General features: G+C 46.0%; 3 protein-coding genes across 7 annotated transcripts in view; 2 read left to right on the top strand and 1 right to left on the bottom strand.

Annotated features, from left to right (window-relative positions):
* Positions 1-14957, top strand: part of LOC141122012 (uncharacterized) — a 373719-nt gene that overhangs the window by 75116 nt on the left and 283646 nt on the right. The gene's annotated exons all lie outside the window — the stretch shown is intronic.
* Positions 1-14957, bottom strand: part of LOC141122007 (uncharacterized) — an 88960-nt gene that overhangs the window by 39275 nt on the left and 34728 nt on the right. The gene's annotated exons all lie outside the window — the stretch shown is intronic.
* Positions 1-14957, top strand: part of LOC141122023 (uncharacterized) — a 313410-nt gene that overhangs the window by 8816 nt on the left and 289637 nt on the right. Inside the window, exon 8 of one of the 2 annotated variants that reach the window (XM_073611818.1) lies at positions 599-1173. The exons of the other annotated variant lie outside the window; for it this stretch is intronic. Coding sequence (XP_073467919.1) covers positions 599-1173 — 575 coding nt within the window. Of the gene's footprint in view, positions 1-598; positions 1174-14957 lie in introns of those variants that run through there. 2 annotated transcript variants of the gene reach the window in all.

Genomic DNA, 14957 nt, shown 5'->3' on the forward strand with positions numbered 1-14957 from the left:
CTGCAATCCGTTCTACTTAAAAAAACAGAAGGGAATCTGTCCCCTTCTGTCTGGGTGGATTGGAGGGCCCTTAGGGTAGAGCGGGCTGCATCTGTGTCTGCTCTACATATGCAGAGTGGACACAGACCTGCCATCCGCCTGCTACACTTATCGTGGCCCGCGACCTGTTACCAAGTCCCTAAAGTGGCCCTCGCTCCTCGAGGTTGAGCACCCCTGCTCTATGTGGTACATTACATACTCCTGACCCCTGCACTATATACCCTATGTTGTACATTACATACTCCTGACCCCTGCACTATATACTCTGTTGTACATTACATACTCCTGACCCCTGCACTATATACTCTATGTTGTACATTACATTATTCTGATACTATATAGTCCTATCTGTTGTATCTTATACAATATGTTATACATTACATAGTCCTGACTTCTGCTCTCTCCTCTCTACCCACTGCTATATATACACATAATATAGATTCTCTTTTGTTACACCCATTTCCTACTAGCTGGACATTTTATATTTGATGATTTGATTGGAGCACAGCAGGAACCAATCTGCTCATGTCTAGTAATAATATTTTTATCTCTATTTTAGTAGATGGACGGGAGATGAGGAAAACCTCAGAGGATTGTCTCACTTTGTCTCCAGACTGTAAAGTAGAAGATGAGGACATCACACAGTATAGTCCAGGAGAAAACCCGACTACCTCAAATGTCCATCCGGCACCACACAGTGTAGATGGACCATCGTATTCCTCTTATCCTGAGGAACCTCAGACTGTGAGGGACGGTGCCGTCCTTCCAACAGAGAAGAGCTTTTCCTGTACTGAGTGCGGGAAGTGTTTCCATTTTAAATCCAATCTTAATGAGCATATAAGATCTCACACAGGAGAGAAGCCGTATTCCTGTCCTGAGTGTGGGAAATCTTTTTCAGCGAAGTCCAGTCTTTACAAACATCAGAGATCTCACACAGGGGAGAAGCCATATTCCTGTCCTGAGTGTGGAAAATGTTTTTCAGACAATTCCAGTTTTAACAGACATCAGAGATCTCACACAGGGGAGAAGCCGTACTCCTGTCCTGAGTGCGGGAAATGTTTTTCAGATAAGTCCCATCTTTACAAACATCAGAGATCTCACACGGGGGAGAAACCGCATTCCTGTCCTGAGTAAGGGAAATGTTTTTCAATGAAGTCCCATCTTTACACACATCAGAGATCTCACACAGGAGAGAAGCCGTTTTCCTGTCCTGAGTGTGGGAAATGTTTTTCAAACAAGTCCAATCTTTACACACATCAGAGATCTCACACGGGGGAGAAGCCGTATTCCTGTCCTGAGTGTGGGAAATGTTTTTCACAGAAGTCCAATCTTTACACACATCAGAGATCTCACACAGGGGAGAAGCCATATTCCTGTCCTGAGTGAGGGAATTGTTCCTCACTGAAGTCCTGTCTTCCTGTACATCAGGGATCCCACACAACCCTCGAGGTGTATTAGTGCCTTGAGTGTGGGAAATGTCTTCTATGAATGTTGCCGGACATCACAGCTCTCAAGTGGGGAAGAAGCACACCCTGATATACACCTCAGATATACTCCATGGCTGATCTTCATCATGTAAGAAACAGTTCAAAAGGAGATCAGAGATCACCAAAGACATGGATGAAGTGTTGTACCGTGTTGGCTTTTCATTGGCTGAGTACATTTTGGGGTGTAGAGAGGTAAGTAGATCCTTGAAATGAAGGACATCACCTTCAGAATGTCTGTCTTGTCTGTGTGACTGATAATGATATAGTGGGTTACAGAGCTAGAAGCTGTGAGATCCGATTTATCTTTATCAGTAAACTTTACACAGACAAGACAGAAATTGTGAAATTAATGTCCTTCATTTCAAGGTTCTACTTACCACAAGTGACCCCGAGGCGTGTCTCCCTGTCTTCAGTCCATCCTTCTCCCATCCCCCAACAGGAGGGAAGAAGAACTCAGAGATAAACTAGGTGAGAACTTCTTTCCTCTTCTCCTGTGTGGGTTTGGGTGGCTTGGCGGAGTGCGGCACGAGAGGGAACACCGTTAGTCTTTATATTTGTACATATCTTGTCTGGGTAGGTTATTGATTGGAAAATATTTATACTGTTTGATTTTGTGTAAATCATTTTTGTTTTCACTTTGAAAGGAGTTATTATTTGTTCTTTGATAAAGTGATTGGCTCAATAGTTACCACTTCACTTACATGTTTAGTTTTTAAATAATAGATGAACATATATGACAATCATTCATTCATCCATGTCACATGTTGGTCTTATTTTATTTCATACAGTGATTTCCTATGATTATTGGGTCCATCTAGTGGCCATAATGTGGTATTGAACTATTTTTCCTGTTTGAGGTATTTTGGAACTAATACCTCATTATGGCCACTAGTTGTTGCTTGTCACCCTCACCCAACATATTCTTTGCATAGACCCCTTAGTTTCCTATGTCGGGGCGGGGGGGGGTTCATACAAATACCTGAGATCATACTCATGCATTTATGAGTACAGTAGACATTGAAGGACGCAAATTAAATAAAACCACAATATTAAACCAAAAATGCCTCATTTGGCCTTTAGATGGTGCTAATTATCATATCAATTAGCACCATCTAGTGTCCGAATGGAACATTTTCCATTTTAAATCAATGGAAAATATTCAACCAGTACAGAAAACAGCCTAATAACATTCATTGTCTCCCCATTCACAGAGAAGGGATGTACATGCATTGTCACTGAGCGAATTGCTATGCAAATGTTCTAATATTTACCCCTAAATGTCAGGAAACATTTATATAAAAATGGGAAGTATATAGCAGATAAATGAATAGACCTCCTAGCAATGTTATTACCAGGCTTCAGCTAGGGGGAGCTCTAATGATTAGAGTGTGACCACAGCAGAGTGATCCCATCTAGCTCCCATTATCCCTTTCACTGCCAGAGCTGGTTTTGTATTATTTTTGCACACATGATAAAATGCAGATTTTGGGCCTGAAGATTAGATCAAACCCCCAAAAATATATTTTCTGAAAGCAGAGGCACTGGAGAATAAAATGGTGGTAATTGTTAAGGTGTTCCTCGTACACAAATGTCACCTTCATATCCAGGTTTATTTTTTACTTTCCCCCATTTTCTATGGTGTGATCTTTTCTATAATACTTTGTTATAATAAAATATATATTTTTTTTCCCCTCTGGTTCCTTCATCAATTAAGGGGGGTGGCTAATTGCTCACAGGTGCCTATTTAACTGGGTGTAGAGCTCAGTCTGAGCGTGCTCAGTCTTTGGCTGTGGAACTTTGTGTAAGTGGAACTTGGTATAAGTGTGAGTTAAAAAACTAGAGTTTAAAACAGGAGGTTATAACAGGGGTCATAGTACCTGTGTAGTGTGAGTATCTGAGTGTTGTCTGAGTAGTGTGTGTGGATCGTTAGTACTTGTGTATTGTGTACTGTATACTTGAGTATTGCGAGTGCACGTAGGTCTGCGACTGTTCTGCGATTGCACGTAGGTCTGTGAGTACCTGTGTATTGTCTTGTTGTGTACCTGTGTATTGTATTGAGTATTATTGCCAGGAAGCTAGCTGTTAGGTAATTTGGACAGGGTAAAATCCCCAAATCCTCACTAAATTTAATAGGTACGATGCCCGGTGGGTGTGGAGAGGCGACTCTTTGTACATCTTGCCGCATGTATGCGTTCCTTGATCATCCGATCGAGGGTGAATACTGCTGTGCAAAATGTAAGCACATTGTTTCCCTGGAAGCCCAGGTTCTGAATCTGGGGAAGCAACTGTCAGCACTGAGAAGTCCCTCCATACTAAAGGTGAGCCAGGAACGTACACGGCAGGTGCCGGCAGGGGCCAGCACAGAGGCGGGTGGAGACAAAGAGGTGCAGGCACTAGCAAAGAGTAGATGGGTGACAGTCAGGAGGGGTAGAGGGGGAAGTGCCAGAGAGGCCGATCCAGGACTGGAGCATCCCAATAAGTACGCTCCATTGAGTGACATCGGTGAAACCAGTCAGGGACCAGCACTGCTGGAGATGAGGGACTCTCCTAGCTTCCAGGGGAAGAACTCCTCCAGCGAGAGTGGGGGGGCAGCAAAGGGAAAGGAAAGACAGATTCTGGTGGTAGGGGACTCAATTCTTAGAAGGACAGAGAGGGCAATCTGTAACCAAGACCTGAAGCGCCGAGCAGTATGTTGTCTACCGGGCACTCGGGTTCGGCACATCACGGATCTTGTGGACAGATTACTGGGAGGGGCTGGGGAAGACCCGGCTGTCATGGTGCACGTTGGCACCAATGACAAAGTCAGAGGCAGATGGAGTGTCTTAAAGAACGATTTTAGGGACTTAGGAGCTAAATTGAGGAAAAGGACCTCCAAGGTAGTGTTCTCAGGAATACTACCGGTACATCGAGCCACACCAGAAAGGCAGAGGGAGATTAAGGAAGTAAACAAGTGGCTGAAGAGCTGGTGTAGTAAGGAGGGGTTTGGGTTCCTGGAGGACTGGGCCGACTTCTCAGTCGGTAACCGGTACTATAGAAGGGACGGACTGCACCTACATGAGGAGGGTGCAGATCTGCTGGGAATGAAGATGGCCAAAAAGTTAGAGGGGTTTTTAAACTAGGCGATGGGGGGGAGGGTCCAGAGACAGTGATAGCCAGCGCGGCAGATATTCCAGAGGGTAGTATTGGGGGCATTAGTGGTAGGTTAACCAAAGCACAAAAACACAAGGTGAGTATAGTAGCAAGTCCTAGTTGCAATTTTGAAACACCCAATACGAGGACAATATGCGACCGGTCTAAACTATGTGGCATGTTCACCAATGCCAGGAGCATGGCGGACAAGATGGGTGAACTAGAGATACTGTTGTACAAGGAGGATTTGGATTTTGTGGGAATTTCAGAGACCTGGTTCAACAGCTCTCATGATTGGCTGGCAAACATTCAAGGGTATACCCTATACCGCAAGGATAGAGAGGGTAAAAAAGGGGGAGGGATATGCCTATATATAAAGAATAATGTACAAGCGAATGTGAGAGATGACATCACTGAGGGAGCTAGAGAGGAGGTGGAATCCTTATGGGTAGAGCTCCAAAGGGATGAAGCTAAGGGGAAAATAATACTGGGAGTATGCTATAGGCCCCCTAACCTGAAGGAGGAAGTGGAGACGGATCTCCTATCACAAATTGGATTAGCAGCAAGGATGGGAAGTGTTATCATAATGGGGGATTTTAATTATCCAGACATAGACTGGGCGGAGGGAGCCGCGCATTCATTTAAGGCTCGCCAGTTCCTTAATGTCTTGCAGGACAATTTTATGGGTCAGATGGTAGACGCACCAACTAGAAATAAAACATTACTGGATCTACTGATTACCAACAATACAGACCTGATCACGGATGTGGAAATACGGGGCAATTTAGGTAACAGCGATCACAGGTCAATTAGTTTCAGTATAAATCACACAAATAGAAAACAGGAAGGGAATACAAAGACACTGAATTTCAAAAGAGCCAACTTCCCTAAACTACAAACCTTGCTAAAAGGCATAAATTGGGATAAAATATTAGGAACAAAGAATACGGAGGAGAGATGGGTTTGCTTTAAGAGCATATTAAATAAGGGCATTAGCCAATGTATCCCATTGGGTAATAAATTTAAAAGAGCGAACAAAAATCCTGGATGGCTTAACTCCAATGTAAAAATGCATATAAAAGCAAAGGAGAAGGCCTTCAAAAAATACAAGGTTGAGGGATCATCCTCAGCATTCAGACTTTATAAAGAATGCAATAAGAAATGTAAGGGTGCAATTAGGACGGCTAAGATAGAACATGAAAGACACATAGCGGAGAAGAGCAAAAAAAATCCCAAGAAATTCTTTAAGTATGTAAACAGTAAAACAGGGAGGACAGACCATATTGGCCCCATAAAGAACGAGGAAGGACATCTGGTTACAAAGGATGGGGAGATGGCTAAGGTATTGAATTTATTCTTCTCCTCAGTCTTCACGAGTGAATCGGGGGGCTTCAGTAACCAAAACTGCAGTGTTTATCCTCATGACACAACACAGGAAGCACCTCCATGGTTAACAGAGGACGGAATTAAAATTAGACTTGAGAAACTTAACATTAATAAATCACCGGGACCAGATGGCTTGCATCCAAGGGTACTTAGGGAACTCAGTCAGGTGATTGCCAGACCATTGTTCCTAATTTTTACAGACAGTCTATTGACTGGAATGGTACCAGCTGATTGGAGAAAAGCCAATGTAGCACCAATATTTAAAAAGGGCCCAAAAAACATCCCTGGGAATTACAGACCAGTTAGCCTAACATCAATAGTATGTAAAATCTTGGAGGGGATGATAAGGGACTATATACAAGATTTTAGTAATAAGAACGATATCATTAGCAGTAATCAGCATGGATTCATGAAGAATCGTTCTTGCCAAACCAATCTATTAACCTTCTATGAGGAGGTGAGTTGCCATCTAGATAAAGGAAGGCCCGTAGACGTGGTGTATCTGGATTTTGCAAAAGCATTTGACACAGTTCCCCATAAACGTTTACTGTACAAAATAGGGTCTGTTGGCATGGACCATAGGGTGAGTACCTGGATTGAAAACTGGCTACAAGGGCGTGTTCAGAGGGTGGTGAGAAATGGGGAGTACTCAGAATGGTCAGGGGTGGGTAGTGGGGTTCCCCAGGGTTCTGTGCTGGGACCAATCCTATTTAATTTGTTCATAAACGATCTGGAGGATGGGATAAACAGTTCAATCTCTGTATTTGCAGACGATACTAAGCTAAGCAGGGCAATAACTTCTCCGCAGGATGTGGAAACCTTGCAAAAAGACCTGAACAAATTAATGGGGTGGGCGACCACATGGCAAATGAGGTTCAATGTAGAAAAATGTAAAATAATGCATTTGGGTGGCAAAAATATGAATGCAATCTATACACTAGGGGGAGAACCTCTGGGGGAATCTAGGAAGGAAAAGGACCTGGGGGTCCTAGTAGATGATAGGCTCAGCAATGGCATGCAATGCCAAGCTGCTGCTAATAAGGCAAACAGAATATCGGCATGTATTAAAAGGGGGATCAACTCCAGAGATAAAACGATAATTCTCCCGCTCTACAAGACTCTGGTCCGGCCGCACCTAGAATATGCTGTCCAGTTCTGGGCACCAGTCCTCAGGAAGGATGTACTGGAAATGGAGCAAGTACAAAGAAGGGCAACAAAGCTAATAAAGGGTCTGGAGGATCTTAGTTATGAGGAAAGGTTGCGAGCACTGAACTTATTCTCTCTGGAGAAGAGACGCTTGAGAGGGGATATGATTTCAATTTACAAATACCGTACTTGTGACCCCACAATAGGGATAAAACTTTTTCGCAGAAGTCTCGCGGCCACTCATTAAAATTAGAAGAAAAGAGATTTAACCTTAAACTACGTAGAGGGTTCTTTACTGTAAGAGCGGCAAGGATGTGGAATTCCCTTCCACAGGCGGTGGTCTCAGTGGGGAGCATTGATAGCTTCAAGAAACTATTAGATAAGCACCTGAATGACCACAACATACAGGGATATACAATGTAATACTGACTCATAATCACACACATAGGTTGGACTTGTGTCTTTTTTCAACCTCACCTACTATGTAACTATGTAACTATGTGTCATCCCCAAACACTATTATTTAGTGTCCATATTATCTTTCTTCAAAATCTATTGTGCAATATCTGGCAAAAATATCATTACAATGTATCAACATAAATGTTCCAAATCAGAAAAACAGTCTATCCAAAATGATTTGCTGAGCCAACAAACAAATGAACAAAAGTGCGCTGTTCCCAGTTTTCCTGTATGTTAACATCCAGTAAAGTGCTTCTGTGTTCCACCAGTGCTCAAAGATAAGAAAGTAGATGGTAATAATTGTGATGGACTCTTCCGGGACAGAGGCTTTTGGAGGGGACTGAATGCTAGCCTCTTGACTACCCACTATGGACCCTGGCATTTGAGGGAGCTACAAGCATTTAGGAAGATGTTTTGTTATGTAATGCAAAAATACATTATTAAAAAGGCCATGATGGTCTCTGCCAGCTTGGGTGTCAGAAACCATGAATCAGGCTAAGACAGAAGTACAGTTAAATCACACTTGTTTACCTTTTTTTTATTATTATTATTATTAAACAGGGTAAACATAGTCAAAGCATAGCCGGAGTTCAGGAACGGATAGTCAGACAAGCCAAAACGCCAGGGAGCCAGAAGGAATGTCAGCCAAGCAAGTCTTTAACAGGAACACAGGAGAACGTCTCTAGAGATGTGACCAGGGCGAAGGCAGAGATCATCTGGGCTGGACAGCTTAAGTAGGCAGGACTGACGAGCAGGATATCATCAATGGGTGAGTCACTGTGGAGAGAAAGGAGCTGGCAATTGGCGGACAGCTGAGCGGCCAGCTTAGAGAAGGAAGGGCTGGGCCCAGCCCTGATAGTACCCCCTCCCCCTCAGAGGACCACCAGGCTTGAGGGGAGAACGTCTATGGAAATCACGGAGGAGGACAGGGGCATGTACATCGAAGGATGAGACCCAAAAGCGCTCCTCCAGGCCATATCCTTTCCAATGCACCAGGTACTGTATGCACCTACGGGAGTCTACAATGGACTGTACTTCATACTCCTCATAGTTCTCAAACTGAACAGGGTGAGGATGTGGCACCGAGGTGGTAAAGCGGTTGCAGACCAAAGGTTATAATAAGGAGACATGAAATGCATTTGAGGTACGCATATTAGAAGGAAGGTCTAATGCGTAAGCCACTGGGTTAATCCTGCAAAGAATACGGAAAGGCCCAATAAACCGAGGTGTGAAATTCAGAGAAGGAACACGAAGTCGGAGGTTGCGAGATGAAAGCCAGACCCTGTTCCCAACCTGGTAGGAAGGCACAGGCAGGCATCTGCGGTCAGCATGGAGTTTGTACCTATCATTAGAATGTCACAAAGCCTCCTGGACTTGTGCCCAAATGTAACGAAGACCACAGAGATGCTCCTCTAACGCAGGAATACTCTGCAGAACAAAAGAGTGAGGCAACATAGAAGGTTGGAAACCATAGTTTGCCATACACGGGACAATCGGGAAGCAGAAATCAAGGCACTATTGTGAGCAAACTCTGCCCATGGTAAGAGGTCTGACCAGTTGTTATGATGGTCAGAAATAAAGCAACGTAGGAATTGCTCCAAGGACTGATTGGCTTGTTCTGTGGCCCTATTAGACTGCGGGTGATAAGCAGAGGAGAAAGCAAGCTGGATTACCAACTGTGCACAAAAGGCTCGCCAGAACCGGGACACAAACTGACTACCCCTGTCCGAGACAATCACCTTGGGTAGCCCATGTAAGCGAAAGAATTTCCGTGCAAAAATGGAAGCCAGTTCCTTAAAAGTGGGCAACTTCTTAAGTGGAATACAATGAGACATTTTCAAGAACTGGTCAACCACCATAAGGATAACTGTGTTGCCCTGGGAGTTGGGAAACTCCACAATTAAATCCATAGACAGGTGGGTCCAGGGCCTCTCTCCATTGGGTATGGGTTGTAGGAGACCCACTGGAAGGTGTCGAGGAGTCTTAATCTGAGCACACACAGAACAGGCAGCTGCGAAGGCGGTTACATCAGCACGTAGACTAGGCCACAAGAATTGTTGGGAAATGGCCCAAAAGAGTTGATTCTTCCCAGGGTGGCCAGCAGCACGGCAGTACGGAGACTCTCTGGGACAAAGCAGCCGTCACAAGGTTTCTCAGGAGGAGCATGGACCTGAGCAGCAAGAATTTTGTCACCCAAAGGAGAAGTGAGACTGGTGTGAACTGTAGCCAGAATACAATAATGAGGAATCACAGGAACCGGAACCGACACCATCTTGGAAGTGGAGGAACATTGTTGTGACAAAGCGCCAGCCCTTACATTCTTAGTACCGGGTAAGAATGAGACAATGTAATTGAAACTTGACAAGAAAAGAGCCCATTGCGCACTTCTGGGAGAGAGGCGTTTAGCCTCAAACAAGAATTTGAGATTCTTATGGTCAGTAAGAATGAGAACCGGCACAGTGGTACCTTCAAGGAGATGTCTCCATTCTTTCAGGGCTAAAATGATCGCTAACAGCTCTCTGTCACCAATCTTGTAATTGCACTCCGGAGGTAACAATTTATTGGAAAAGTAAGCACAAGAATGCATAGCGCTCTGAGGGAGGTAGGACGTTGAGACAGAAGGGCAACCTCAAGGATAAAAGGTAACGTAGGATCAGGATGTGCCAACACAGGAGCAGAAACAAAGGCAGCCTTGAGACTTTCAAAGGCCTCAATGGACTCCAGAGACCAACTCTGGGTTACCGTCCTTGCTGGTCATATCAGTCAGGGGCTTGCCCAGAGACGAGAAGTTACGAATAAACTTCTGATAACAGTTGACAAAGCCAAGAAAACACTGCAGAGGACGTAAACCCACTAGGTTGTCCTTCCACTCTCTTCGGGAGTTCTCCACAAAATCCATAACCTGGGATGGGACATATGGGAAGTCCAGGCCCCACTCCAGAGCTACCTTCCTTTGCACTTCTCATTGGAAACAAGAGAATCTTGGCAACTTTGTATGATTCCCTCTCCCCTGGAGAATGCAGGTATCTGGGAACCTCACGACCCACTGACTGGTGGGTGCATTGGTGGGCGCTCTGGTCTGGGTGGTGGAAGGCCTGTTCAAAAAGAGCTGCCTGGTACTGGTCAGGGATCCTGCGGCTCCTTCAGATTCCAAAACTGGCTCTGGCCCATCTCCACTTCCATGGACTTGGGATTCCCTGGTTTCCCATTCCTCTTCAGAACTCTCACTAGGGGATGACCACTTCACCAATCTCTCCAGAGATCCGAACTCGGCCTGCACTCTGAGGGGACCCCAATCAATGACCCGGCCCTCACTTTCCCTGTCCAGCTCACCTGAAGGTGCACCTTCCTCTGATATCGGCTCCCTCTGGACTGGAATGGCAAGGGGCTTAGAGTTGGCTGGCTCTTCAGGGACTGAATTAGACTCCTGCATGGCAGTACTTACAGTCGCCAGGTCCCTGGCCAGGCCACAGGTCAAGGCAGTCTCTCCTCCTCTGATGTCCTCTTTCTTCACAGGGGAAGTCGCTAGGCCTCTGCTCCGCCTTCAGGGGTTGATTCCAGGCTCTCTCCGACCTTCTGGTACTTTCACGGTTGCAAACTACAAATTCCTGATAGCAGGTCCATGGTGTAGTATTTCGGCTCCAGTCAGGTTAGTGGTTCTCGGCACTGGGCCCAGGCAGTGACCACCATGGTCAGAATCTAGCACTCTAGACAGAGCAAGCACAGTTGCTACGCTCCATCGATCACCCCGAGGGCGAATCTCCCGCCGGGCTCCAATCGGACACTGGTGTCCACCAGGGTCTTTTCCTGCTTGTCAGGCAACCACGTTAGGGTGGGTAACAGCCGGCTACTTCCTGCCATCTCTCTCATGGTGTCTGCTACTAGCAGGAAACTTTTCATCTCCTCCTGGGCCCCTCGCTTCCAAACGGGCTAGCGCCTTTGGAACTGATGGACCATCTCCTCCCTGGGCACGCTGCTGTAACCCCTTGTTAGACACACTAAAGTTTGCAGGCATGCTGATGCTAGCAGGACTTGTCCAGGCATGTCGCTCAGCACCGACTGTGCCCAAGCAACTGAGGGTAGATCACTGCTGACTTTTCTGGTGGTTGCCGGTAGCAACAATAAAGTTTGAAGCCAGTGTCCTACTGAAAGGATCAATTTTAGTACAGTCCCGCCCACAGGCACCCACAGGTTGACCCGATCACCCCAGGCAACAGTAAACACTCTCAGGCATTCTTTACTGTCTATAGCAGGAGGTTGGAGCAACAGTTCAAGATGTCCAGCATTTGCAGAGCACTGGGCACATTTGTAATGTTACTATTATGGTACTGTATAGCAGGCAGAGCACACAAGTCCTTCCCAAGGTTCAATTTCCTCAATACTGATGGAACAAAGCACCCTAGCTCGCTTCCATGGTTGCTAGGGGCAACGGCTGGCAGGTCACATAAACAAGTGGTCCCGGAATGAGCCCCCAAATGTAGCGGTACCACCGTAGGGGCTGCTGAATTATGTGGTCCACCTGTCACCTCTACCCAGCCCAGCATTCACTCCAGAGACAGTGAACAGTCCTGTGCGTTGTTCTTGTTATTTTATTGAGGGGATATTGAACTTGGATGGGTAAGAGGATTATGGGATGTTCAAAACAAATTAGTGAGTCAATTGGTAGACCAGTTGGTGGATCAATTGTTGATGAATTGGTAGATCACTCTCTTACTCCAGTCTCCTCCAGCACAACACTTGCTTGCAGACTGTTACTTTCTCTCTCTCTTGCACAACACTTCTCTTCCCAGGACTTGCTAGCACATGGTTAGGCCCAACACCAAACTCAGTTAGGCCTTAGCACTGACCATTTGCAGGCAGGGGCCGTGGGCCCCTTTAACCGCTTGCTGACCAGCCGCCATCATTATACTGCGGCAGGTCGGCATGTTCCCGCTAACTGTCGTAGCTGTACGTCGGGATAACAGGCACGGGCCCGCTGCACTACGGGGGTGCCGATGCGCGTGGCTGACGGTCGCGATGACCGCCGGCCATGTGCGATCATGGGCATGAGAGCCAGAACAGGGACGTGTGTGTGTGTGTAAACACACAAATCCCTGTTCTGTGAGGAGAGGAGAAACAGATTGTGTGTTCCTACAAGCTACGAACAACGATCTGTCATTTCCTCTAGTCAGTCCCCTCCCCCTACAGTTAGAACACACACTAGGGAACACAATTAAAGGGGTTGTAAACCCTCATGCATCCTTTGCATTAAGGTGAAAAAACTTCTGCCAGTGACCGGCCCCCTAACCGCCCATTTTACTTACCTGACTCCCGTATTTTCCTTGGCGGAGACGCCCTCTCTGCACAGGGTCCCGGCTCTTGGTTGGATAGATTCACAGCAGCGCAGCCATTGGCTCCCGCTGCTGTCAATTGAATCCAATGACGCGGTGTCGGGGGGGGGGGGGGAGTCTGGCATTTGTGTCTATGGATGTCGAATGCTGGACTCGGGAGCGTGCCCGCAAGGTAACCCCCCGGGAGAGCGCTTCTCCTAGTGCTTTATCTGATGCAGGGAGGAGCTGCGAGAGCAGCCGAGGGACCCCAGAAGAGGAGGGTTGGGGCCACACTGTGCAAAATGAGCTGCACAGTGGAGGTAAGTATGACATGTTTGTTATTTTAAATTAAAAAAAACAAAGGCTTACAATCACTCTAACCCCTTGATTGCCCCCTAGTGTTAACCCATTCCCTGCCAGTGACATTTACACAATAATCAGTGCATTTTTATAGCTCTGATCGCTACATAATTGTCAATGGTCCCAAAAATGTGTCAAAAGTGTCCGATCTGTCCGCCATAATGTCGCAGTCCTGATAAAAATCGCTGATCATCGTCACTACTAGTAAGAAAAATAAATAATAATACAAATGCCATAAATCTTTCCCCTATTTTGTAGACGCTATATTTTTTTGCGCAAACCAACCAATATACGCTTATTGCAATTTTTCTTACCAAAAATATGTAGAAGAGTACATATCTGCCCAAACTGAGGGAAAAAATTTGCTTTTTTAAAAAAAAAAATTGGGATATTTATTATAGCAAAATATTGTGTTTTTTTTCAAAATTTTCACTCTTTTTTTGTTTATAGAGCAAAAAATAAAAAACGCAGAGATGATCAAATACCACCAAAAGAAAGCTCTATTTGTGGGAAAAAAAGGACATCAATTTTGTTTGGGTACAGAGTTGCACAACCACACAATTGTCAGTTAAAGCGACACAGTGCCGAATCGCAAAAAATGGCCTGGTCATTGAGCAACCAAATCTTCTGGGGTGAAGTGGTTAATGTAGCAGAAATAATGACAAAGTCCTTGGTGCTAGCTGCCCTATTATGGACTACTGCTTCCAGCTAGTCCCCTTCAGGCCCTGCCAGCTCTCCTGGCTGCAGCTGCCCAAACTCCACTGCCATGACCCCACAGTCCTTCCAGCTGGCTCTGCACCCATCCCAGACTGCTCACTCCCAGTCCTCCAGACTGTGCCTGTCACTCACCAGCCCTCCTGGCTGCCACTGGCGGTTCCCTCCTGGAGACTTGCCCAGGCAACACTTGCTCTTGTTGTCCTCTTTAGTTCTTCTGCTGGTGCCTCCTGTCCAGATCCTTGTCACTTATTGGAAAGGCCTCTGTCCTGCACCCGAACTCACAGGCCCAAGGTCAACCCCCAGACTGGGGAGCGCCCTCAAAGGCCCCGACAACCTAGTGCTCCATCTCCAGTTCTTCCACCCAAAAAATTCCTCCCCAGCTGGGCTGACTCTGGGTATTTCAAGGAGGACTGCCCCCTGCCAATCCTAGTTGGGGATTGGTCAGGGCTCCCCGAGGCCCCCCAGACAGCTCCTCCTCCCTTCTAGAATCCTCTAGAAGAAAGAGGGAGGTGACAGTGAGGTGATGCTGCCTGTGAGTCACCAGCTCTGCTCTAGGCCACTCTCACCCCACACAGATCAAAACAAACAAGCCTAGCCACCAGCTAGGCCTGCCTAAATTTACCTGCTGTTTCCAAAAACCTACTTCTAGCACCTACCTTAAGTAGAAGGTGCTACATATACTAATATGTTAATGTGTATTATACCTTCTGAGCTTGAAGCCGACAAGTCTGACCTGCAATAATACATCTGAGTCATCCCGATGGCTAATTAAGGATCCTCTGTAATGGAATTAGCCATGAGTCAGCTGTAGCTCATTAGCTAAACCATTGTGTGATGTTTTGGCTAAATATTTGGGTCATTGTTAATGTGGTGAGTGACCTCCTTCTCAAGTGTATAAAAGCCTGTATACCTTGTTCAAATAAAC

The sequence above is a fragment of the Aquarana catesbeiana genome, unplaced genomic scaffold (genome assembly GCF_042186555.1).
Source record: "Aquarana catesbeiana isolate 2022-GZ unplaced genomic scaffold, ASM4218655v1 unanchor237, whole genome shotgun sequence".
NCBI classification, from domain to species: Eukaryota; Metazoa; Chordata; class Amphibia; order Anura; family Ranidae; genus Aquarana; species Aquarana catesbeiana.